This window comes from Vulpes lagopus, chromosome 11 (genome assembly GCF_018345385.1).
Source record: "Vulpes lagopus strain Blue_001 chromosome 11, ASM1834538v1, whole genome shotgun sequence".
Taxonomy (NCBI): Eukaryota; Metazoa; Chordata; class Mammalia; order Carnivora; family Canidae; genus Vulpes; species Vulpes lagopus.
The window spans coordinates 93,991,533-94,018,859 of NC_054834.1; the positions used below are offsets into that span (position 1 = coordinate 93,991,533).

Genomic DNA, 27,327 nt, shown 5'->3' on the forward strand with positions numbered 1-27,327 from the left:
GTTTTACAACCAGCCTTAAATTAAAATACACTTGGGAAGTAGGTAAAAGGTAAATAATAAGTAATTCATAATTGATGAATTAACTGAAGAGAATGTTTATGCTTAGGTTTGAAATACAATTTATTCTTTATGTTGTTTTTGAGACTCATATTTTTGTACTTGAAACAAACTTGGAATATTTTTTAGTAGAAACTAGGAAATTTACTGGCTCCTGCTTGTTCTCTTTTAGGAAAGACGCTATTCTTAATGTAACAGTAAATCTGACTATTCTTATCTTTTAGATTCTGTTTATATCCACACATCCTAGCTTCTTCTAGTAACTAGTTCGCTGTTATTTGTGCTTGGGGTTAAATTGTGAGTTCCTTGCTAAAAAAGATTTTTCTTACTCTTGCTACCAACAGACATATAATTAGGAAATTTTGTTGTTGGAAATTCAAATCTTCTATCTACTTTAATTATTTCACATTTTGGGCAGCCCCGGTGGCGCAGCGGTTTAGCGCCGCCTGCAGCCCGGGGTGTGATCCTGGAGACCCAGGATCGAGTCCCACATCGGGCTTCCTGCATGGAGCCTGCTTCTCCCTCTGCCTGTGTCTCTGCCTCTCTCTTCGCTCTATCTAAATCAATCAATCAATCAATCAATCTTAAAAAAAAATTTAATTATTTCACATTTTAAAGTAAATATTGGCTTTTTCTTACCTCTTTAAGCCAATGATCTTCAAACCATTTTAAAACAGTGGAGGGGTGCCTGGGTGATTTAGTCAGTTAAGTGTCTGACTCTTGATTTTGGCTCAGCTCATGATCTCATGGGTTGTGGGATTGAGCCCCACATGCCACTGCTGAGCGGGAGTCTGCTTGAAGATTCTCTCAGGTTGTCCTCTTCTGTATGCCAGGGACTTTTCATACAGTATATACACTCTTAAAATACAGTAAATCCTAAAGACATCTGATACTTACCACTTTATTTCTGTTTAGGGCGACAAAAGGCTAGAGGGAGAAGCAGGCTCCATGCAGGGAGCCCGATGTGGGACTCGATCCCGGGTCTTCAGGATCTCGCCCTGGGCTGCAGGCGGCGCTAAACCGCTGTGCCACCCGGGCTGCCCTAAACGTACATTTTAATGCTGGTACCAAGCAGTTACATTTGAAGTTTCCTAATGTTTGGTATATGGATTTTTTTTGTGAAGTGCTCTTTTATGAATATACTTTAAATGCACATGTAGGGATCCCTGGGTGGCTCAGTGGTTTAGCCGCCTGCCTTTGGCCCAGGGCTGATCCTGGAGATCCAGGATCAAGTCCCACATTGGGCTGCCTGCATGGAGCCTGCTTTTCCCTCTTCCTGTGTCTCTGCCTCTCTCTCTCTCTGTCTCTCATGAATAAGTAAATAAAATTTAAAAAAAATAAAAATAAATGCACATGTAAAGGTGATTTATGGAGTGGCATAACTCAATGATTTAATTAAAGAAACTTAATAAAACTAAATTTACAGAGTAGTGATGTAGGGGATCAAACATGTATTTTGTCAATGCTGTTGTTTCTTGTAGCATTTTTTGAGGCCCACAGAATGCTTTCAGCATCTATGGCACATTTTTGTTTCCGTTTCTTTTATGGTGGCAAATTTTTGTCCTTTGAAGATGGATTTAATTTTTTTAAAATTTAAATTCAATTAGCTAACCTATATTACATCATTAGTTTCAGATACGGAGTTAAGCAGTTCATCAGTTGCACTTAAAATGCGGTGCTCATCACATCACATGCCCTCCTTAATGCCCAACACCCAGTTACCCCACACCCCTCTTTCCCTCCAACAACTTTCAGTTTCCTCTAGTTACTAGTCTCTCATGGTTTGTCTCTCTTATTTCTTCCTTTTCAGTTTTCCCTCCCTCCCCTTATGAGCTTCTGCACTATTTTTTATATTCCATATGTGAGTGAAGCCATATGATAATTGTCCTTCTCTGATTGGCTTATTTTGTTCAGCATAATACCCTCCAGTTCCATCCACATTGAGGTAAATGTGAAGATTTCATCTTTTGTGACAGCTGAGTAATATTCCATTATGTTATATACCACATCTTCTTTATCCATTCCTCTCTTCTCTGTTGATGGATACCTGGGCTCTTTCCATAGTTTGGCTGTTGTGGACATTGCTGCTATAAACATTGGGGTGCAGGTGCCCCTTCAGATCACTGCATTTGTATCTTTGGGGTAAATACTAGTGAAATTGCTGGGGTGTAGGTAGCTGTATTTTCAACTTTTTGATGAACCTCCATACTATTTTTCAGAGTGGCTGTACCAGCTTACCTTCCTACCAACAGTTGAAGAGGGTTACCCTTTCTCCACATCCTTGCCTCACATTTGTTTCCTGAGATGTTAATTTTAGCCATTCTGACGAATGTGAGGTGGTGTCTCATTGTGGTTTTGTATTTCCCTGATGCCTATTGATGTTGAGCATCTTTTTATGTGTCTGTTGGACATTTGTATGGCTTCTTTGGAAAAATATCTGTTCATGTCTTCTGCCATTTCTTGACTGGATTATTTGTTTTTTTGGGTGTTGAGTTTGTTAAGTTCTTTATAGATCTTGGATAAAGGATGGATTTAATTCTTAAAACCTTTTTCTTTTGAAGAAATCTCAAAGTTACTGAAATATTTCAAGGATAACACAAAGAATTTCCTAGACCATTTCAGAATAAGTTGCTTTACCTTGGAATACTTTAGTATTCTGTAGATAAAAGGACTTTTTAAAAATATATATAATCACAATCCAGCTTTCAAAATAAGATAATTAACATTTATTTGAGTATAAGATTCTTAGATCCCAAGTTTTGACAGTTGCCCAGTAATGTTTCTTCTAGCAAAAGAAATCCAGTACAGAATCACTCATTGAATTTGGTTGTTTGTCTCTGGTCTCCTTCAATTGGAATTAGTTTCTTCAGTCTTTCATTTTCTTAACCTTGTCACTTTTTTGAAGAACACAAGGCAGTAACATTGTATAATGTCCCTCCATTTGGGCTTGTCTACGTCCTCTTATGTTTAGATTCGGGTTAAGAATTGTTGTCAGGAATATCAAGGAAGTGATGCTATTTTCTTTTGATTACAGCCCTATCAGGTGTCACATGATTTCAGTTTGTTTTATTTGGGGATTAATATTGATTACTTGGTTAAGGGGTATCTGCCAGACTTCTTGACTGTCAAGTATCCCTTTTTTCTCCTTTGTAATTAATATGTAATTTGTGGAGAGGTACTTTGAGATGCTGTAATATCTGTTCTCACCAACTTTCATTTATTTCTGTCAGTTTGGATTTATGGATTCCTATTTCATTTTATGGGTTGCAATCTCATATGCTTGCTATTCATTTTGAAGCTCAAATTACTCTGGATTTGGCCTGTGTGATTGCCTTCCAGCTGTGTTCTTTTGATGTATCCCCAGAATTCTTTGAGTTTTCTTTTTTTCCTGGGGCAAGAAGATAGCCCAGCTTCATCTTGAATTTGGAACTAGACATTCTCTAAGGAGTTTTGGTTACTTTCTATCTAGAAACCACAATCCGTGTGTTCATTTTAAGGAATATAACTATTTTCAGTCGATCTTGGTAGACAGAACTAGGAAAAGACGTGTGTTTTTGTGTGTGGTGAGGGAGCGGTGGTGGAGGGAACAGGGAGAGTGGTATTAAGTTCACTGTGAGTTCACTCTGATAATTCCAATTCCAGTCCAACACCGGAGAAATCATTCTTACTTTATCTTTTTCCATACTTCTTACCCTGCTCCCACAGTGAGAAACCTGGCAACCATAATTCTCAGAAGATACTACTTTTTAAATCTGTACCCTTGTATGCTAATCAATTTTTTTTAACCTTTTCCACAAGAATGCTCTCTTACATTAGACTGTTGGATCATGGCACCAGGCGCTAGGCCATTGTCTCCACTCCACCCTCCTCCGCCCCACCAACCCCTGACCCCAGGCCTTTCAGGAAAGGAACAGAGGTCAGAAGTAGATTTAATTTTTTTTTGAAATGGCCATTGTCCTTTGAGAGTTAAGTTTGATGAATAAGGTGAATGATCAACTTGGATAAAAACACTTTGGCTCAAAAACAATGTAAAAATAAGAGTTGTAGTTATAAAATAATAAAGTAAGTTTTCTTAAGTAGACCAGATCCTAAATTATGTTTAAAGTAAATATTAGAAAAGCATTATTAAATTTTTTTGAACATTATTGGCAAAAATATGTAATTTCTCATGGTAAGGTAGACCACAGTACTTTATACCTGTTAATGATTATCTCCACTAATTGGATGGGAACGGTATGTGAATAATCTAAAAATTATTATTAGCATTCTTCTAATACTGTGTTCTATATCCTTGAATCATTTCAGGTTAATGAAGGAATTTTTTTAGGTTTCCAATAGAAATAACTTCTTAGAATCTCAGTTTAATACTATCTTTGACTATTATAGTATATCAATGTAATAAATAGTCACTAAAAGACTGCTATAATGTGCTCTATCTATTATGGTTCTTTAGATTTTTTTTTTATTTTTTAATTAAAAAAAGTTTTTATTTAAATTCCAGTTAATGTCCAGTATGATATTAATTTCAGGTTTCCATGATTTTTTTAATGTCCTTTGTATCACAGGCCATGATAAATCCCTTTTTGAGTTTTATTTAAGTAAAAAGTTTGTTTCTTTTGTTGAACTAATATATAACTTATATTTTTAACATTTTTCTTTTTCTTCCTCCCTTCTTGTTTTAAATTACTATTTTAACCCTTCTTTTTTGGGGGTAAAATTTTATGCTTACTAGTATTGTTAGCATCCCCAAATCTAGGGAAGCCTTTTTTCTTTATTAGTTTACTTTTATTTTCTTATTCTTATGTTTTAGTCCTTTGTATTGAGTTTTGTGCGTGTGGTTTGGTTTTTTTATTTTGTTTTGTTTTACAACCAGCCTTAAATTAAAATACACTTGGGAAGTAGGTAAAAGGTAAATAATAAGTAATTCATAATTGATGAATTAACTGAAGAGAATGTTTATGCTTAGGTTTGAAATACAATTTATTCTTTATGTTGTTTTTGAGACTCATATTTTTGTACTTGAAACAAACTTGGAATATTTTTTAGTAGAAACTAGGAAATTTACTGGCTCCTGCTTGTTCTCTTTTAGGAAAGACGCTATTCTTAATGTAACAGTAAATCTGACTATTCTTATCTTTTAGATTCTGTTTATATCCACACATCCTAGCTTCTTCTAGTAACTAGTTCGCTGTTATTTGTGCTTGGGGTTAAATTGTGAGTTCCTTGCTAAAAAAGATTTTTCTTACTCTTGCTACCAACAGACATATAATTAGGAAATTTTGTTGTTGGAAATTCAAATCTTCTATCTACTTTAATTATTTCACATTTTGGGCAGCCCCGGTGGCGCAGCGGTTTAGCGCCGCCTGCAGCCCGGGGTGTGATCCTGGAGACCCAGGATCGAGTCCCACATCGGGCTTCCTGCATGGAGCCTGCTTCTCCCTCTGCCTGTGTCTCTGCCTCTCTCTTCGCTCTATCTAAATCAATCAATCAATCAATCAATCAATCTTTAAAAAAAATTTAATTATTTCACATTTTAAAGTAAATATTGGCTTTTTCTTACCTCTTTAAGCCAATGATCTTCAAACCATTTTAAAACAGTGGAGGGGTGCCTGGGTGATTTAGTCAGTTAAGTGTCTGACTCTTGATTTTGGCTCAGCTCATGATCTCATGGGTTGTGGGATTGAGCCCCACATGCCACTGCTGAGCGGGAGTCTGCTTGAAGATTCTCTCAGGTTGTCCTCTTCTGTATGCCAGGGACTTTTCATACAGTATATACACTCTTAAAATACAGTAAATCCTAAAGACATCTGATACTTACCACTTTATTTCTGTTTAGGCGACAAAAGGCTAGAGAGAGGCAGCAGAAATTGCTTGCAGAGTTTGCTTCACGACAGAAAAGCTTCATGGAAACTGCAATGGATGTTGGTAAGTTAAAATTTACTAGTTTAGAACTCTTATAATGACACATATTACTATAGGGATTATCTAGTTCAATTTTTACCAGTTTTTAACATTACAGACAGATGATTTCTCGTCTTTATTTAAAACAGTAGAGTGATGGGGGATCCCTGGGTGGCACAGCGGTTTAGCGCCTGCCTTTGGCCCAGGGCGCGATCCTGGAGACCCGGGATCGAATCCCACGTCGGGCTCCCGGTGCATGGAGCCTGCTTCTCCCTCTGCCTATGTCTCTGCCTCTCTCTCTCTCTCTCTCTCTGACTATCGTAAAAATAAATAAATAAATTAATAAATTAATTAATTAATAAATTAAAACAGTAGAGTGATGGAGGAGGATCAGACTGTTATTATAGGCAGTTTATTTGGTTATTGCATAGTTGTAATTATTAGTTCTTTCGGATGGTAGCAATATGATATATCCTCTGCTATTTTCCTCTATTAGATTGTCCTTTAGATTTGTGAGGTTCACCAATATGATTTACTTCTTTTGATTTTTTTTTCCTGTTAAATTATCCTGAGATTTTTAAAATAGCTTTCAAATACTTTTAGTGCCTCTCTTTCTGCTACCCCTTCAATATTTCTTAAAAACTGGTTCCATTTACTTTACTTCCATTAGGATTAGCATTAGCATTTGTACAGTGAGAGGGGATGCCATTTTCCTGTATGATAGTAGATTGTTATGAGTAATTTATTTTACAAACTTTTTCTACCTCTTGCATTCCAGTGATTTTTTTCTTTTTTTTTTTTACTTTTAGACAGAAATGCTGAAGTAAAGTTGTGTATGTAACACATATACACATATGTGCAAACATGCATACATTCTTTCACAACTTAATCTCAGAAATGACATAGTATTTCTGTACAAAATACATTCTCATGCACTTTTGTGCACATAAGCACACATAATCAACATCTAGGTGTGGGAAGGGGGTTAGTCCAGATATAGTAAAATGTCTTCTAAATATCAACAGGTGAGTTTATGTTCATGACATAACTTTGATGTGTAAAGAATCTGTTAATCAGATTTAGTATCAGTTGATGTTCTCAAATGAAAGATGAGGACTTAATTCATTGATACTTTTCCTTTTTCCCCTCTTCTTTTCCTTCTTTTTAGAAATTCATAATTAATATTTTTTTCTTTACATATCAAATATAATTATAGTGTATATTAATTGTTCACCCCTATAGCCAGTTTCTTCATACCTCTTCATATAAAGTGAGTTAGTAAGCACCCCTGTTTTTCTTTTCCTCATCTCTACCTTCTGCCTTTTATCAGTTATTTACTTTTAAATTGTTAGGATTGGTATCATTTTCTTTTGCAGTCATAGTCAAGTGTTCCATCCAAAGGTTGACTTTAAATGTTGAGAAATAATGACTTAAAAAATTTATTTTTTGAAAAAATTTTTAAAGATTTTACTTATGTGAGAGAGAGAGAGCACACATGTGTGAGCAGGAGCTGGAAGAGGAGCAGAGGGAGAAGCAGACTACACTGAGCAGGGAGCCTGACTTGGGGCTCCATCCCAGGACCCCAGGATCGTGACCTGAACCGAAGGCAGACACAACCGACTGAGCCACCAGGTGCCCTGAGAAATAATTGATTTTGAACGCTGTTGACTACAGAGCTAAATAGTGTGCTAGGATTCATTTCCTTTTTTTTTTTTTTTTTTTTTTTTTGAGTCTAGTGGCCTGTCTCCTAGATTACTTTAAGGATATTGTATGTAAAGCATATAGCCCCATTTCTTACAGTTTCTCAATTACTAAAACCATCCCACTAAACATTTCTACTTGGGCCATCACTTTGTTATACTGTTTTTTGTTTTTCCTGAAGTTTTCAACTGTTTTTTTTTTTTTTTTTTTTTTAACTCATGTATGCTTAAGATATCTCTGTTATTCTGCCTCCTTGTTCATACCGTCCTCGACATGTTAATTCTGTTCCAGCCTGGTCCATGGTCCAGTTGCTCTGGAGGCATGCTATATAGCCATTACCTTTAGATTTTCCTCTTGCAGAGTTTCCTCTTGCAGGGGTTTCCTGCATTTATAGCATCTCTCTTTTTTGGGTCTTGTTTTATTGGCATTTAGCTACCAGTGTATTCCTAATAATGCCTATGGATAGGATTCTAGTTTGCTCTCATGCTTGATTTTTCATTTGGATGGGTGTATAATTCTAGGTTGATACACTCTCACAATGTAAAAGTAATACTTCCTTGTTTTTTAGTATTCATTTGATGAGAAATCTGTTGGTAGTTTGATTCTTCTTCCTTTGTAGTTGAACTCCCCCCACCCCCAACACTTTTATAATTGATCCTTAGACATCTGAATTTTTTTTTTTAAGATTTTAATGGTTTTTAATTTTATTTTAAGTAGACTTCATGCCCAATGTGGAGTTTGATCTCACAGCCCTGAGATCAAGAGTTACATACTCTACTGACTGAGCCAGCCAGACATCCCAAGAGACCAGAAATTTTATGATTTGTATGTAGGCAGATCTTTTTTCATTTTTCTTAGTACTTAATGGGCCTTTTCAGTCTGAAGATTCATGTCTCTGAAGCTCTGAGAAAAAAAAAATCCTTTTATTTATTTATTTCTTTTTTTATAACTAGTCATCCTCCAATATGACCATCAAATGATCCATGCCTTCTGGTATTTATGTCCTGTGTAGTCTTCTCTCACATTGCCCCAGAATTGATGTGCATGACCACTGGAATATGGCAGAAATAATACCATGTCATTTAGGTTATAAAAGATATTTCAGCTTCTGTCGTAATTGTTTTCTCTCTCTCTTGAATTACTCATTCTGGAAGGAAGCCAGCTGCCATGTTGTGACCAGCCCTATGGAGAGGCCTATCTGGAAAGAGACTGAGGCCTCTGGTCAACAATCATATTAGTGAGCTTAGATGTGAAACTTCCACCTCCAGTTAAGCTTCCGATAGATTGTTAGCTTGACAACAGTATCATTAAAAATCCAGAATCAGAATCCTTTGGCTAAAATGCTGCTAGGTCCCTGATCCTCAATAACTATGTAAGATTACAAATGTTGTTGTAAGCTGCTGGTTTTGGGGGACTCTTACTAGTTCTTAGGTAAGAACAGGACACTGAAGAGGGGACATCTAAAGCATGCAAAGTAAAAAGAACATATCATATACAAGATAAAAAATATAAAAGATTAAAATATCAATCCAGGAGTTTCAGCATTCAACTAAGAAGAATCCCATAAAAAAAAAGAATAAAAAATATATAAGGAGAAAAGTATTGTAATAGTTTTCTATTGCTGTTTTTTTTTTTTAATTTTTTATTTATTTATTTATGATAGTCACACAGAGAGAGAGAGAGAGAGGCAGAGACACAGGCAGAGGGAGAAGCAGGCTCCATGCACCGGGAGCCTGACGTGGGATTCGATCCCGGGTCTCCAGGATCGCGCCCTGGGCCAAAGGCAGGCGCCAAACCGCTGCGCCACCCAGGAATCCCTCTATTGCTGTTTAATAGAAGTTCCCTTTTGGGTTTCTGCCCCATTTCTTCTCAGTAACTGTTAATACATATTAGATATGTTTACTTGCATCAATCCTTATTAAAATGTATCTGACCTTGACATGTTTCTTTTTCTGTTTCTCTCATGTATTTTTACCTATTTATTTAGATATGCCTCCATCTTTTAAATGTCACATATCACTTCCGTTTTTCTGGTCTTCCCAATTCCCTCTACTTATTTCTTTGTCACTATGGACAACATCATGATTTTCATAGACTCTAAGAGTCTTTATCATAATAATATGATATTATTATTCTTGCTGTTAATGACATTAATACCAGAGGATTGCTGTTATTTTCTATAGTGGTTTTGCTTTATTAACATATATAGTCATATGTAAATGATTTCCCTACATAAATATATATTGATTATTATTATTGCTAAGATATCACTAGAATTCAAAATACAGGAGAAATAGTTTGTTCCTCTTATATCTCTTAGTAAATATTGCCATTTCCCCCTCAGGAGCTGTCATGTTATTATAAATTTCCCTCCTCAAGTGCCTCAAAAAAAAAAAAAATTAAAACCATCTCATTTCCTTTCCTTCTTTGTTTTTCAGTTTTTTAAATGTGAATGGTAAAAAACAATTTGAGGTGTATTTAACCATATAAATTAAAATCTTTTCATTATAGGGGCACCTGGGTGGCTCAAACAGTTAAGCATCTGTCTTCGGCTCGGGTCATGATCTCAGGGTCCTGAGATTGAGCCCAACATTGGGCTCTGCTCAGTGGGGAGTCTGCTTCTCCTTCTGCCTCTGCCACTTCCCCTGCTGATGTGCACATGCATGTGCACTCCTTCTCACTCTCTCAAATAAATAAATAAAATCTTTAAAAAATAAAATATTATATCAACTGCATTTTTTTTTCTGAGTGAACATTACTTCAGCAAGGTTAATTTTTTCCAGAGTTTTATTACTACATAACCTTATTGGTATTAAAGTTGTGCTTTAATTTTTAAACTTAATTTTTTTCCCTATATTTGCAATGAAGAAAGATTTTTCTCCTGAGGAATTAAGAGCTGTAACTTTTTTTCTCCTCAGATTCTCCTGAGAATGATATTCCTATGGAGATCACAACAGCAGAACCACAAGTTTCTGAGGCAGTATATGATTGTGTTATTTGTGGACAGAGTGGCCCTTCCTCTGAAGACCGACCTACAGGATTGGTTGTACTATTACAAGCATCTTCAGGTAAAATCAAAGTAATTTTTCAGTGGAATTATTTTAGAGCCAAAGTATACACATATTAATAAATATCTGTATTAATTGGAAGTTATATCTTTGGATATAACTATAGATCTGTAACTATAGATCTGTATACAACAAGGATCAGTTTAGATCTGTATAGCAAAGTTTTTTGTTTTTTTTTTTTTAGCAAAGTTTTAAAATCTGGTTTTATCTGATTTTCCTGGACATGAGTGTTAGAAGAAGTGTTTAACAGAGAAGTCTCTCTGTATGTTACACAGTCTTTTTCCTTAAAGTGTGATGATGGTATAATATCAATGCTAGATGGCCAAAAACAAGTTCACTTTTCTTGACAATTTAATTGTTTTAAAATTGGGAAGCCTTTTAAGCCCAGAAATATTGTCAGTTTAAATATTTTAGCTACATAAGTCACATTCACGTAGCTCTGCCTTTATTTTTTGAGCTACTAGAATCAGTAATTCTTCAAACAGCCTGCCAGATGATTTGCCAATGTATAATTTAACAATTTTTTAAAAAAGATTTTATTATTATTTTTTTAAGATTTTTATTTAGTCATGAAAGACAGAGAGAGAGAGAGAGAGAGAGAGAGAGGCACAGACAGAGGGAGAAGCAGGCTCCACACAGGGAGCCCAACGTGGGACTCGATTCCGGGTCTCCAGGATCTTGCCCTGGGCTGAAGATGACACTAAAACCGCTGAGCCACTGGCGTTGCCCTATTACTTCTTTTTGAGAGAGAGTGCACGTGCAGGAGCAGGGGAAGGGACAGAGAGAGGGAGAGAATCTCAAGCGGACTCTACACTGAGCATGGAGCTTGACATTGGGCTTGATCTCATGACCCTGAGATCATGACCTAAACCAAAATCAGGATTCAGACACTTAACTGACTGAGTTACCCGGGCACCCCTAAGAACGTTTTTGAAAAAATTTTGAAGGATTTGTCTGAGTGCTCTCCATCCTTTCCCATACTAAAATATTTTAAGGTGTGATAACTCTTACATGCTCTAGTCCCAATGAATTCAATCCATTTTAAACAGAGGAATTTGTGTGAAGCAAAGAGAAAATAAAGTTCTTACATATTTCTCCTGAGCATTTTTTTCTAGGCTGTTTATTCTCTGAATTAGTGTAGTAAAGTGGAAAGAAATATGAGACCCCCTCCAAGTTCAAATAACAGGTATTGCTTGACATAATCTGGCCAAGTTTGTTGCTTTCTTTCTTTCTTTTTTTTTTTTAATTTTTTTTTTTTTATTTATTTATGATAGTCACACACACACAGAGAGAGAGGCAGAGACATAGGCAGAGGGAGAAGCAGGCTCCATGCACCGGGAGCCCAACGTGGGATTCGATCCCGGGTCTCCAGGATCGCACCCTGGGCCAAAGGCAAGCGCCAAACCGCTGCGCCACCCAGGGATCCCAAGTTTGTTGCTTTCTTATGACTATAGAGATAATAGACTTCGGAGGATTGGTATGTTGGTTAAATACTGTAATATAGGCGAAAGGGTCTAATATGGTGCCTTGTAAATTAATTTCTCCTTTTGTTTCTTTTCTTGCTTAAAAATAAATTTCATGGGATCCCGGGGTGGCGCAGCGGTTTGGCGCCTGCCTTTGGCCCGGGGCGCAATCCTGGAGACCCAGGATCGAATCCCATGTCGCGCTCCCGGTGCATGGAGCCTGCTTCTCCCTCTGCCTATGTCTCTGTCTCTGTCTCTCTCTCTCTCTGTGTGACTATCATAAATAAATAAAAAATAAAAATTAAAAAAAAAATAAATTTCATTTGGGAAACCCCAATTGAATAGGACATTGGAGTAGAGCTGTCAAAACCAGAAATGCCTACTAAAAAGAAAATATGTGTGGCTCCTGGGTGGCTCAGTTGGTTGTGTCCAACTCTTGACTTTGGCTCAGGTCATGATTTCAGGGTCTTGAGATCAAGCCCTGTGCTCAGCGGGGAGTCTGGTTCCCTCTCCCTCTATTCCCTACTACCCTCCACCCCGCTCCCCTGCTGCAACTCCAGCTCATGCATATGTGAGCTCTCTCTAATAAATAAATAAATCTTTTTTAAAAAAATAAGACGGAAATATGTGGGAGTATTGACTGATTTTGTAGCTCTATTTCTCTTTTCTACTACTGTGACAAAACTAGCTTATTAAATTATTGCCACTTAACTTTTTATAACTTCACCAAATACTTTATAATCATGAATGTAATGTTTTGTTTATTCGTTCATTCCACAAAATTTATTTATTTATTTATTTATTTATTTATTTATTTATTTATTTATTTCTTTCTTTCTTTCTACAAATATTTATTGGGAACTTAGGTGCCAGATACTGTCATAGTAAGAAAGAAAACAAAACAAAATCTCTGTCCGAATGAAGGCAGAGTTTTTGTTTTTGTTGTTTTAATCCTTATTTGTTTGTATTTTTAAAGTTGCTTTGACCAAGTTGTCACTTCATTTAATCCCCTTTTACAGTTTCGTACACTAGCTAAACTTATTAATATTAGATAATTCCACTGTATGTAACTCTTTTATCTTTTAGAGATAGAAGAAATGAATAAGAAACTAACATTAAAAGTGTTAAATCTAAAGGATGATTTTAATTGGGGACTGTATTAGGTGAAATCTCTGGCTGTTTCCTTCCTTTCTTCCTGAGCCTCACATACCTACTTACATCTTGCATTTTACCCCTTTCTTTTTCTTACTTCTGACATCTTTCTTTATTTTGATCAGTCTCTTCTCTTTTTCTTTTATCTTTTTATGTTTGAATATGGAACATTTTAGTTTATTTTTTGTTTCAAGTTTTTATTTAAATTCCAGTTAGGTGACATATGGTGTAAAGTTAGTTTCAGGAATAGAATTTAAGGATTCATCACTTACATATAACACTCAGTGCTCAGCAAAACAAGTGCCCTCCTTAATCCCCATCATGCATTTAGTCCATTCTTCACCTACCTCCCCTCCATTCAACTCTTAGTTTGTTCTCTATAGTTAAGAGTCTCTTATGGTTTGCCTCTCTCATTTTTCCCCTTCCCCTATGTTCATCTGTTTTGTCTCTTAAGTTCCACATATAAATGAAATTATATGGTATTTGTCTTTCTCTGACTGACAGGTGTACTTATACAGCTCTTTCCACATTGTTGCAAATGGCAAGATTTCATTCTTTTTGATGACTGAGTAATATTCTATTGTGTTTTATATATACACATATGTATGATATATATATTACATATACATATTACATAATATGTATATCATATATATATATACATCACATCTTTTTTATCCATTCATCAGACATTTGGGCTCTTTCCATAATTTGGCTGTTGTTGCTAATGCTGGTATAAATGTGTCCCTTTGAATCAGTATTTTTTTTATCCTTTGAGTAAATACTTAGTAGTGTAATTCCTGGGTCGAAAGATAGTTCTATTTTTAACTTTTTTAGGAACCTCCATACTGTTTTCTAGAGTGGCCCCACCAGTTTGCATTCCCACCAATACTGTAAGAAGCTTCTTCTTTCTCTGCATCCTCTCCAACACCCATTGTTTCCTGTGGTGTTCATTTCAGCCATTCTGACAGGTGGGAGGTGATATTGCATTGTAGTTTTGATTTGCATTTCCCTGAAGATGAGTGATATTGAGCATCTTTTCATGTGTCAGTTGGCCATTTGTGTATACATCTTCTTTGGGAAAATGTTGAGTCATGTCTTCTCATTTCTTAACCAGATTATTTGTTTTTGGGGTGTTGATTTTGATAAGTTCTTTATAGAATTTGGATACTAGCCCTTTATCAAATGTCATTTGCAAATAACTTCTCCCATCCCATCAGTTGCGTTTTAGTTTTATAGATTGTTTCCTTTGGTGTGCAGAGCTTTTTTATCTTGTTGAGTTCCCAATAATTCATTTTTGCTTTTGTTTCCCTTGTCTCAGGAGATGTGTTTAGTAAGGAGTTGCTACAGCTAATGTTGAAGAGGTTACTGCTTGTGTTTTCCTTTAGGATTTTTTATGGTTTCAGGTCTCACATTTAGATCTTTAATCCATTTTTTTTTATTTTTTTAATTTATGATAGTCATACAGAGAGAAAGAGAGAGAGGCAGAGACACAGGCAGAGGGAGAAGCAGGCTCCATGCACCGGGAGCCTGATGTGGGATTCGATCCCGGGTCTCCAGGATCGCGCCCCGGGCCAAAGGCAGGCGCCAAACCGCTGCGCCACCCAGGGATCCCTTTAATCCATTTTGAATTTATTTTTGTGTGTGATGTAAGAAAATGGTCCAGTTTCATTGTTTTGCATGTTGCTGTCCAGTTTTCCCAGCACCATTTGTTGAAGAGGCATTTACCCACTGGATATTCTTTCCTGCTTTGTTGAAGATTAATTGACCATATAGTTGTGGGTCCATTTCCAGGTTTTTCTCTTCTGTTCCATTGATGTATGTGTCTATTTTTCTGCCAATACATTACTGTCTTGATGACTGCAGCTTTGTAATACAGCTTGAAGTCCAGAATTGTGATGCTTCCAGTTTTGCTTTTCTTTTTCAGGATTGCTTTGGCTGTTTGAAGTCTTTTGTGGTTCCGTACAAATTTTAGGATTGTTGGTTCTAGCTCTGTGAAAAATGCTGTTGGTATTTTGATGGGGATTGTATTAAATGTGTTGATTGCTTTAGGTGGTATAGACATTTTAACAATATTTGTTCTAATCCATGAGCAATAGAATGTTTTTTCATTTCTTTGTGTCCTCTTCAATTTCTTTCATAAGTGTTCTGTAGTTTTCAGAGGACAGATCTTATACCTCTTTGGTTAGGTTTGTTCCTAGATATGTTAACGATTTTTGGTGCAATTACAATGAAATTAATTCTTTGATTTCTCATTCTGCTTCATTATTGGTGCACACAAATGCAACAGATTTCTTTATGTTGATTTTGTGTCTTGTGATTTTGCTAAATTCATGTATTCTAGCAGTTTTTTTGGTGGAGTTTTTTGGGTTTTCTGCATAGAGTATCATGTTGTCTGCCAGTAGTGAAAGCTTGATTTCTTTCCTGCCTATTTGGATGCCTTTTATTTCTCTTTGTTGTCTTATTGCTGAGGCTGGGACTTCCAGTACTATGTTAAATTACACTGGGGAGAGTGAATGTTCCTGTTTTGTTCCTGACTGTAGGGGAAAAGCTCTCATTTTTTCCCTATTGAATATAATATTAGCTGTGTGGGTTTTTTTGTTTGTTTTGTTTTGTTTTTGTATATGGCCTTTATGATGTTTAGATATGTTCCCTCTATCCCTGTTTTGTTGAGAATTTTCATCAAGAATGGAAGCTATTAAAAAAAAAGTGGAAGCTATTTTTTTCAGATGCTTTTTCTGTATCTATTGGGAGAATCATATGGTTATCATTTCTTTTATTAATTGGCTGATATGTGGATATTGAACCACCTTGCAGCCCAGAAATAAATCCCATTTGATCATGACGAGTATGAATATGGAACATTTTAACCACATAATGAAATACAGAGACTAGTGAAATGAACTTCCATGTCTCCATCAGTCTTCAATAGTGACTAACTTGGGCTAATCTTATTTACCTTCTCTTATTTATCTTCCCCCACACTCTGAATTATATTGAAGCACATTCCAGACATCATTTCATTTGTAAATATTTCACTTTTTCAGTTAAAAAGAAAGTTCTTGTTTTTTAAACATAACTACAGTCACCGATAAATAAACTAGTCCCTCACCTAGGAATACCTAGTCAGTGTTCACAATTCCCCAGTTGTTTCTTATTTACTTTTCTTAATTAATTTATAGTTATAGGGTCTCCTTGTAGTCTTTTAGTTAGTAGTTCCTTTTTCATCTCCTCTCTTCCTCTTCCCTTTTCTCAGGTAGGGGTCCTCCTACTCCCATACATTTTATTTTCTTGAAGAAATTAGGTCATTGAAGAACATTTTGGACTTTGCTGAGTACATCCCCAAGGTATTTAACTTGTTCCTGTGTCTACTATGTTTTCTCTCTTTTTGAGATATTAGTGGTGAATGATGATTATTGCCTGGATTCATCATTTCATTAGAGATCACAAATCTTCCATTTTTTTGGTTTTTTATTACTTGAAATATGTCTATAAAAGAAATATTACGGGATGCCTGGGTGGCTCAGCAGTTAAGCATCTGCCTTTGGCTCATGTTGTGATCCTGGAGTCCCGGGATCGAGTCCCACGTCGGGCTCCCTGCATGGAGCCTGCTTCTCCCTCTGCCTATGTCTCTGCCTCTCTCTCTCTGTGTGTCTCCCATGAATAATAGATAAAACAAATCTTTAAAAAATTACTTTATTAACTATTTTGGTTGCCCTGACTTCAGGGCAACCAAATTATACACGAAAGACAGTATAAATACTATATTCTTCCCTTTATTTAATAGTGCTCAAAGTATTAAGGTAGTGGTTCTTTAGTACCTTCTCAAAATAATTAATAAGGATACTTTTGGTATCATTATGATCTGTTGCAATTAATTTCTTGTTGATGATCACATTGTTCCATCTTTCTTCAGTGGGAGCATCTTCAAGCTATTCATTTCTTTTGACACAACTTACAGACTTGGGAGTTTACATTTTCTGACATGGCAAGTTACACCTTTCTAGTCCAGAAATCAGCCATTTCTCTAAGAAGCCCTAGTTTCTTTTATTGGGAAATGGTATTTAGAGACCACAGTCTGGGTGCTAGTTATGCCTATTGCTCTAGACCTTTATTATAGCCACTGGTTCTTTATTGGCCTATCTTGAAACCATGAATCAAAGAAAAAAAATCCTGTGATTTCTCCCATTAGTTTAACACTTGAGTTGTGCTGAATTAGACACTTTTGATAGAAACTCTTTAGAACACTGCTTAAGTTAAGGGCCTTTGTAGCAGTTCTATAAAGTTCTAAAGGTGTTACTTCACATGCCATTTCACTATTGTGTAGAATGCCTGTTGTAAATATTATTGACATGGGAGCTTCAGTTCTCCATAGAAGGATGCAATATTATATAATCTTTTCCATTTTATTAATCACCACAGTCTTTGCAAAATTTGAGATAATGTGTTAATCTTAGTGCTTTTAAAAAACATATATAAGGGATCCCTGGGTGGCGCAGCAGTTTGGCGCCTACCTTTGGCCCAGGGCGCGATCCTGGAGACCCAGGATCGAATCCCACGTCAGGCTCCCGGTGCATGGAGCCTGTTTCTCCCTCTGCCTATGTCTCTGCCTCTCTTTCTCTCTCTCTGTGTGACTATCATAAATAAATAAAAATAATAAAAAAACATATATAATAAAAATATGTAATAAGGAACTGAATCTGGAAAGAACTGCAGATTGAGATTTTTAAACCAAATATCAGTGTTCTTGTAGAAAAATGCAGAGAGTCAGGTAAAAACATGAAGGGCAAGGAGGGGAGATGAAGCTAGAAAGGAACAGAATTTTTGTATAATATTGGAAGTTGATATTAGTGTTTCCAACTTGTTAGAGAGTGAAGGTAACCATTTAAGAAAAAACTAAAAAAGAAATGAGAAGGGAATAAGTATGGTATACTAGAATATTCAATTAATCACAAAAGAAAGCAGTAATAAATTGAGGAACATATAGAAGTAACAAAATGGCAGAATTATTTGAAATATAAATGCATTCAACTCTCCAATTCAAAGGCAGAGACTGACAGAATAGATTAAAAAATCATGAATAAATAAATAAAATCTTTTTTTTTTTTTTCTTAAAAGACGTAATACATACCAAACAGGGGGGCCTGGTTGGTACAGTCGATTATCGTCCAATTCTTGTTTTTGGCTCAGGTCGTGATCTCAGGTTGTGAGATTGGGCCCCATGTCAGGCTCCCCACTCAGTGTGGGATTCTCTCTCCCTCTCCCTCTGCCCCTCCTGCTCATGCTTGCTCTCTTTCTAATAAATAAATAATTTAAAAAAGTACATACCAAAGAGCAGAGACACAAAATATATGAAGTAAAAATTGACAGAACTAGAGAAGTAGTTTTACAATAATAATTGAGACTTCAGTGCCGCATTTTAAATAATGGATAGTAAACTAAACTAGAAGGTTAAAAAAAAGAAAACACTTTAGGGGCACCTGGGTGGCACAGTCAGTCAAGTGTCCTGATTCTTGATTTTGGCTCAGGTCATGATCTCAGGACTAGGAGATCCAGCCCCATGTTGGACTTGTGTTGGATATGGAACCTGGGAATCTCTTTCTCCCTCTCCTTCTGCCTTTTCTCCCACATTTCTCTTTCTCCCCATCTCTAAATAAAAAACTAAAGACAAAAATAAGAAAACCATTGTAACAATAGTATAAAATAGATCCAGCAAACTTACACAGAACACTTTATCCAACAAAAGTAGAATACACATTTTTCTCAATTGTACATGGAACATTTTCCAAGATAGACTATGTATTAGGCCACAAAAGAAGTTGTAATACATTTAAAAGATTGAAATCATTCAAAGTATCTTCTCTGATCATGATAGAATGAAACTAGAAATCAGTAATGAAAGGAAAACTGGAAAAATCACAAATAGATGGAAATTAAAATAACACATTCTCAAACAACTGCTGGGTCCAAGAAGAGATTACAAGTGAAATTAGAAGATACTTTGAAATAAACCTAGGAAAAAATAGTACACAGAAGGAAATTTATAGCTATATAATAATGTAAATGTTTACCTTAAAGACAAAGATCCTAAATCAATAACCTAACTTTATTCTTTAAGGAGCTAGAGAAGAAGAGCAAGCTAAACTCTAAGGTAGCAGATGGAAAGAATTAATAAAGCTTAGAGCATACATAAATGAAATAGAAAATAGGAGAATAGTAGAAAGAGTCAGAAAAGCAAAAGTTGGTTTCTTGAAAGTATCATCAAAATTGAGAGTTTTACAACTTGACTGGCCAAGAATAGAAAAACACACAAATAACTAAAATCAGACGTGAAAGTGGTGAACATTACCACAGTCCTTAAAGAAATAAAAGACTGTAAGAGAATATTATGAACAATATTATGTCAATGAATTTGATGTCCTGGATGAAATAGGTAAGTTCCTAGAAACATAGAAACTACCAAAACTGACTCAAGAGGAAATAAAGAATTTAAACAGACATTAAACCGGTTAAGAGAGTGAATCAAAAATCAAAAACTCAACAAATAAAGCCAAAGACCAGAAAGCTTCACTCATGATGCTACCAAACATTTAAAGAATTAACATCAGTCCTTTTCAAACTTAAAAAAAAAAAAAAAGTCAGTACTTTCTAACTTACTAACTCATTCTATGATAACAGCCTTACCCTGATACCAAAGCCATATAAAGACATTACAAGAAAGGAAAATGATAGACTAGTATCTCTGATGAATATATATGTAGAAATCCTCAACAAAATCAAATCCAGCATTGTATTAAGAGGATTATACATCATAGCTAATTTTATTTTAGTTGCTAGCATCTCCCTGCTTCTGTTTCTTCTTTCTGCTGCTACTGTAAATCTCTTCAGAACTTAGGGCCCACATTCATATACCTGATATAAAATCTTAAATTTTTCCTTAAAAATATTCTGATAGAAAAATTAGTGTAGCTTGTGATAAATAACAGCTTTTCTTGGTGAATCATGTTGAATCAGGTAGGTTATTTAATGAGGTTTTATTTTTTTGTTGTTAATGTAGTTTTGGGGCAGTGTCGTGACAACATTGAGCCAAAAAAATTGCCTATCACTGAAGAGGAGCAGATTTACCCTTGGGATACATGTGCAGCAGTTCATGATGTGAGACTTTCATTATTACAGCGTTATTTTAAGGATGTAAGTATCCTGTTTATCATACAGTATTTTTGTCTGCCAAATTGCTGGTTACTTCTCTCCAGAGTTTTATTTTATATATTTTCTTCTATAAATTGTCATTCTGATTTAGAATCTTGAAGTTGATTAGAGAAAAAGTTAATATATGGATAGTAAACAAATGGAAATCTGTTAATAAATAAAAATTTCACGTTATAAGTGTTATGTTTTAAATGTTTATTGTGAGCTATATACATTCAGTTCAATGGAATGATACTCTATGGAAGCTTTTAGATATGGCAGGAATGTTTTATGAAGATTTTTGCCACCTTTTACTTTCATTTAAGATCTCATAATGATGCTTTTAAAATGTAAAGGAGGGACAGATTTAATTCATGGCTTCTATGGTTTCTTTCGAACTTCGTAGGTTTTTTCCCAACTCTTTGTACCTAGGAACACTATCTAGCATTCAGGTAAACAGAAGTCTTAGAAGATCAACTTAATTTAGTAGCACTTGCATTGTTAACTTCCTTGTAAAATTTCTGTACCATTTTTAATATTTTATCAGTGGATTATCAAATGATCAAATGGCGCTTCCTTTCACCTATTGTTTTTTGAATCTGCTGTTTTTTGAATTAAGAACACATATAATCAGAAGTTAAAATAGTTAAAATACAAAATGAAACTTTATTTTTAGTTAGTTATATGAGGTGAATATCTTGATAAATTTCCAAATACAATTTTTTTTGTCCATAATGCACTTGATTAAATGAAAGAAACTAGTAGAGGTGGAAGATAAAATAATTAGAATAAATAATAATAGGCCTAGTAATGATGCTGAGGAGAAGGATTCTGGAGGATTCTGGAGGAGATGATCACTCTAGTTAGGGAGGCATTGTGTAGTGTAGAAAGAGTTCCAGGTGAGAAAAACTGGGGCTTGGTTGTAGCAATATAAACTTGCCAGATTAACAATCCAGGACTCAATTTCCTCAGCTATAAAATAGGGCTCATGTGGTCTTTCATACAGTAACCCACCAGGTTAGAAATTTCTTTAGATTACTTTACACATTATAAAGGTCAGTAAAAATATGGTGTAGCTTTTATTTTTTATTTTAAAAAAGATTTTATTTATTCAGGAGAGAGAGAGAGAGAAAGAGAGAGGGAGAGAAAGAGAGAGAGATGCACAGACACAGGCAGAGGGAGAAGGAGAAGCAGGCTCCATGCAGGGAGCCCAACATGGGACTTGATCCCAGGTCTCCAGGATCACACCCTGGGCTGAAGGTGGCGCTAAACTGCTGAGCCACCTGGGCTGCCCTATGGTGTAGTTTTTAAATATTCAAGCTAGACCATTCAGAGGGCTCAGGTTAGGTAGGCCTTGGAAGGCAATTTGGATTAGGTAATAAGGACCATGATTCTATATATTTTCAGAGGCTCTAAAATGAAATTATTATTATTGGAAAAAGAAGCCCATGAGTGTATATATATAAATGCATTCCTATGCACACATACACACATTTTCATGCTTTTTTCTTTATTCTGTATTGTTTCTTTGAATTTTTTGCAGCATTTATCTTATTAATCATAGACCAATAAATGTCTTCATTTTGAAGAAAATGATGAAATTGTGCTAAGTTCTGCTTTTGCAGAAATTTACTACCACCTTTATTTAGATTTTATTTTGTTGCCATAATCCTGGTTTTAATTTTGTCATTTTTGAATCACTTTAGAGTAGATGAGTAGTGATGAATCTTAGAGCCAAACAGAAAAGCAAAACAGCTTGATTCAGTGAAAATATAACCCAAACTTAGGAGCAAAATAAGTTTGAGGGAAGGGGAGATCTAATAAAGAAGAGAAAGAGTATGGTATCTCTTTCTTAAAGCAGCCAGAATAGCTACTCATTTCTAGAAAAAAATCTTTTTTATAAGCACTGTAAACTGAGGACAGCCCAGCAGTTTAGTGCCGCCTTCAGCCCAGGGCCTGATCCTGGAGACCCAGGATCTAATCCCACGTCAGATTCCCTACATGAAGCCTTCTTCTCCCTCTGCCTGTGTCTATGCCTCTCTCTCTCTCTCTCTGTGTGTCTCTCATGAATAAATAAATAAGATCTTAAAAAAATAAGTTAAAAAGTTAATAAAAAGTTAAAAAAATAGTTTAAAACTATTTAAGTTTAAAAGTTAAAAAAATAAATAAAATCTTAAAAAAAACCTGTAAACTGAAATCTGAACTGGATAGAATCTTTGTTGTGTGTTGTCTGTTAGTGATTGTGGGATTTTATTCTTAAATATATATATATTTTTTTACACAATGCTTTTTTACTTTCATTGTGGTTTCTTAAGTATATCTGGCATGCTCCCTGGACTGTATTCCTCTACAGGTATAGGGCCATTCTTATATTGGTTGTATTGTTCCCTCAGGGCTTAGCATGTGCTATGTGTGTTGTAGATGCTTACTGAATTTGTTACTGAATTACTCTAGGATAGAGTACCAGAGTTTCATAAGCAGGCAGACTGTATACAGCAGAAGAGTTACTATTAATGGGTATTGATTTTGATTATAGAATTGAACTGTGTAAACTCTATTCTCTTCACATCAGTTCCATGCATTTTACAGACAGTACTGTTACTGAAACTGGGAGTGTTAGATATGAGAGAGAGGACACAATAGGGAGAGAACCTGAGCTATGGAGTCAGATAGACTTGGGTTTGAACTGGGGCTCTGCCGTTTATAACTGTGTGATCTTGGTAAACTTTATATCTTTTTTCTAAGATTTTTTTTTTTGGAAGGTTTTAATAAATATTGAGGTTGTGAAGATTCAGTGTTAAGCAATTCCTAGCACAGTGCTGAACACATTGTTGAGGTCTTCCTAAGATATTAGTGTCATGTTAGTCAATGTTTCTTGCCTTTTTAAAAAATCTTATCTGATTCAAATTAGAAATAGATGATGTACTGATTTTATTTTATTTTTTTTTAAGACTTATTTATTTATTTGAGAGAGAGTGCGGGGAGATGGGGCAGAGAGAGAGAGGGAAAGAAAGTCTTAGGCAGACTTCGTGCTGAGTACGGAGCCCTATGTGGGGCCTGAACTCAAGACTCAGATCATGACCTAAGCCAGAACCAAGAGTCAGACACTCAACTGACTGTGCCACCCAGGTGCCCCCTGATTTAGTTTTAAAAACTAACTACTTTTATTAAAAAGAAAGATTAATTACATTTTTATAGTACATTACCAAAGAGAGCAGCTTGGTTATTAACTGGCTACCAACCATTCTAAAATGATCTAAATCTGCTTCTACTTCAAGTGGCTCCAAAGCGTAAAACAGAGATGAGCAGGTCTCCTGTTGCTTTTCTGATCTGTAACAATAGGAGCTAGCTCACCTGCTGTGAGTATTTGATTTGTGCTGTTACACATCTTAAATCAACTGGGAAGACATTTTGCACTGTGTATTATTTTTCAACTTTCAAATACTCATGAAGAGTCTTGATTTAACATTGGAATTTTGTGTATTGTGTAAAGATTATTTGGTCATCTTACATTATAATGTAAAAATTTCATTCCAATATAAAAATAAAATTTAACGGTGTACTCCATTTTAATGGCTTTCAAATCTTTCATCAAGTACTTTCATTCATGATAGACCACATTCCTAATATTGTTTTGGGATGGCCATGTGTTTACTACAGACTCTAGAGGGTAAACTTAAGTTCAGGCCCAAGTGCTATTTGACAGAGGCCAAATGAAAATTCAAAGAAAACTATTTTAGATGGAAAAGTCTAAGCCTGTTTATGATGAAGGGAAGGAATTAGTAGAGAAGAAGAGGAGAAGTTGAAGATGTAAGAGAAAGAAGAGATAAAAGCAATTAACTTTTAGAATAGATTTCAAAAGGGTATTGTAGTTGCTTATATAATCTAGGTCCCTTCCCTATTGCATATTATATTAAATCTTTATAAATGTTAAGGTCCCTTATGGGGTTATGACCAAATTTTAGTCTAGAAAGATGTATGGAGGGCGATGCATTATGCAGAGAAGAAATTGGAGTCAGGGAGACCAGTTAAGAAACTTTAATGAAGAGACACCTGGGTGGCTTGGTTGATTAGGTGACTGAGTCTTGATTTCAGCTGAAGTTATGTTCTCAGGGTTGTGAGATCAAGCCCCATGTGGACTCCCCACTGACTGGGGAGTCTGCTTGGGATTCTCTCTTTCTCTCTCCCTTAATCCTTCAACCCCACCTGCATGCCACACGTGTATGCTCGCTATCTCTCTCTCTCAAATGAATAAATACAAAAAAAAAAAAAAGAATAAACACATCTTTAAAAAAAAAAAACTTTATTGAAGAACCTATTCCCCCCCCTCCCCCCAACAAATGATACAGACATGAATGTTACAGTGAGAACGAAGAGGAAGGCCAAAATTACCAGTTATTTAGGAGACAGATTTTGTATGGTTCGGGATCTAATACTGTGGTGTGAAGTAAAGAGTGTGATGTAGAATAACCCTTAGCTTTCTGATTTGGTGACTAGATTGTAGAGTTTTTAAACCAAGAGGAAAAGAAAGATTCATGAAAAAAATGACAATATTTTTAAAAGGCTTTATTTCTTTATTTTAGAGAAAGAGTGCTGCGTGTGCAACTAGGGGCATGGGCAGAGGGAGAAAATCTTAAGTAGACTCTGAGCTGAGTATGGAGCCCGACATGGGGCTTAATCTTAGGACCCTAACTAAGATCATGACCTGAGCTAAAATCAAGAATCAAATGCTTAACTGAGTGACCCACCCAGGCGCCCCATGACACTTTTTAAATGTTACCTGAGGGACATCAAATTAGAGATTTCTGTTTGACAGTTGAATATTTGTATCTGTTATTGAGGCAAGTGATCAAAATTTGGAAGGTAGTTGAATTTACTGATTAAATCATTCAGGGAGAATAGTTTTAGTAAGAAGAGAGTAGCAGAAAAATATAGAACCTTGAGAAATGTAAGCTTTGAAGGGACAGGTGAAGAAAAGAGAGTCTTAAAAGGAAGCCTAAACCAAATGGTTTAAAGAGATGAGAGGAAAATCAAAAGAGAGTAGCACTATGGAAACCAGGGGAAAGTAGGCACTTTAACAAAGAAGTTGTTATTCCATTGCATATATATACCATGTCTTTATCCATTGATGTATCAATGGACATTTCGGCTGTTTTCATTATTATAATACTTCTATAAACATAGGAACACGTTTCCCTTTGAAATAGAAGTTTTGTATTTTGGGGATATATACCCAGTATTGTGATTCCTGGATCATAAGGTAGTTCTATTTTTAACTTTTTGAGGAAACTCCATGCTATTTTCCATAGCAGCTGTACCAGCTTGCATTCCCACCTTCCACATCCTTGCCAACACCTGTGGTTTCTTGTGTTTTTTACTTTAGCTGTTTTGACAAGTGTGGGGTGATATCACTGTATTTCTGATTTGCATTTACCTGATGATGGGTGATGTTGAGCATCTTTCCATGTGTCTGTTGGCCATCTGTATGTCTTCTTTGGAGAAGTGTCTGTTCATATCTTTTGCCCATTTTTAATTGGATTATTCGTTTTTTGGGTGTTGAATTGTATAAGTTCTTTATTTATTTATTTATTTATTTATTTATTTATTTATTATTTATTTATTTATTTATTTATTTATACTAACCCTTTCAGCCATAGAAAAGGATGAAATCTTGCCATTTGCAACATGGATGAAGCTAGAGAGTATAATGCTAAGCAAAATAAATCTGTCAGAGAAAGACCAATACCATATGATTTTACTCACATGTGGAATTTAAGAAGCAGAACAAGCAAAGGAAAAAGAGAAGAGAGACAGGACAACTTAAGAAATGGTGTCTTAACTATAGGGAATGGATGGATGGTTACCGAGAGGAAGTGGGTGGGGGATGGTTGAAATAGGTGATGGTGATTAAGGTGTGCACTTGTGATGAGCACTTGTCGTGATGAGCACCCAGTGATGTATGGAATTGTTGAATCATTATATTGTACACCTGAAACTAATATAACACTGTGTTAACTATACTGGAATTAAAAGAAAAGAAAGAAATTCTTAATGTCAGATATCACAGAAAAATTAAATACCACATAGAACAGGTAAAATAATCAACAAAAGAATAGTTTACACTGAACTGTAGTATAATATTGAGAGTTTACATTTCATGAGGTGAAGAAAGTGTAATTTATAATTATTCTCATTTACTATGAGCCTAGATATTTAGAAACTAAAACTTTATGGTATTTCAAGTTTAAAGATTTGCATTATGGCTCTCAAGTCGGGTGTTACTTTTTATCACAAAAATATAAAGTTCACATTATTATAAAAATATGAAATCAGAGGTTTATGTGGATAAATTTAAATATGTTTGTATTTCTTTAAAATTAATTGTATTTTGCCTTTTTTTTTTTTTTTTAAGAGTTCTTGTCTCTTGGCAGTATCAATTGGCTGGGAAGGAGGTGTTTATGTACAAACCTGTGGCCACACGTTACATATAGATTGTCATAAATCTTACATGGAATCGTTGCGGGTAAGTTAATTTAAAGATGTATATATATTTCCAGGTATTAAATATTTTTACAGCATATACATCCCAGCTCATCTTGGGTAATTTTGATCACCATTTGAACTATCCAGTCTTGTAATTCCTTGACCTCTTTGGCTTTAGGGATTTCATTTTTTTGCTTCACTTTAGCAAATTATTTCCATGGTAGTAATTTTAAACTTTGCTACTCTAGTTCTGAAATATAAAGCTCTAATATCCCACCATATCATTTTATTATCTGATTAATTCTTCAGATTTT

The 27,327-nt window shown here is 35.3% G+C and overlaps 1 protein-coding gene across 6 annotated transcripts in view; it reads left to right on the plus strand.

The window, feature by feature from the left end:
- The window catches only part of UBR3 (ubiquitin protein ligase E3 component n-recognin 3), a 233,161-nt gene that overhangs the window by 121,813 nt on the left and 84,021 nt on the right, over positions 1-27,327 (plus strand). For all 6 annotated transcript variants that reach the window (XM_041723097.1, XM_041723098.1, XM_041723102.1 and 3 more), the window contains 4 exons: positions 5,894-5,982; positions 10,578-10,727; positions 20,400-20,533; positions 26,943-27,053. In XM_041723097.1, the coding sequence (XP_041579031.1) occupies positions 5,894-5,982; positions 10,578-10,727; positions 20,400-20,533; positions 26,943-27,053 (484 nt within the window). The remainder of the gene's footprint in view (positions 1-5,893; positions 5,983-10,577; positions 10,728-20,399; positions 20,534-26,942; positions 27,054-27,327) is intronic.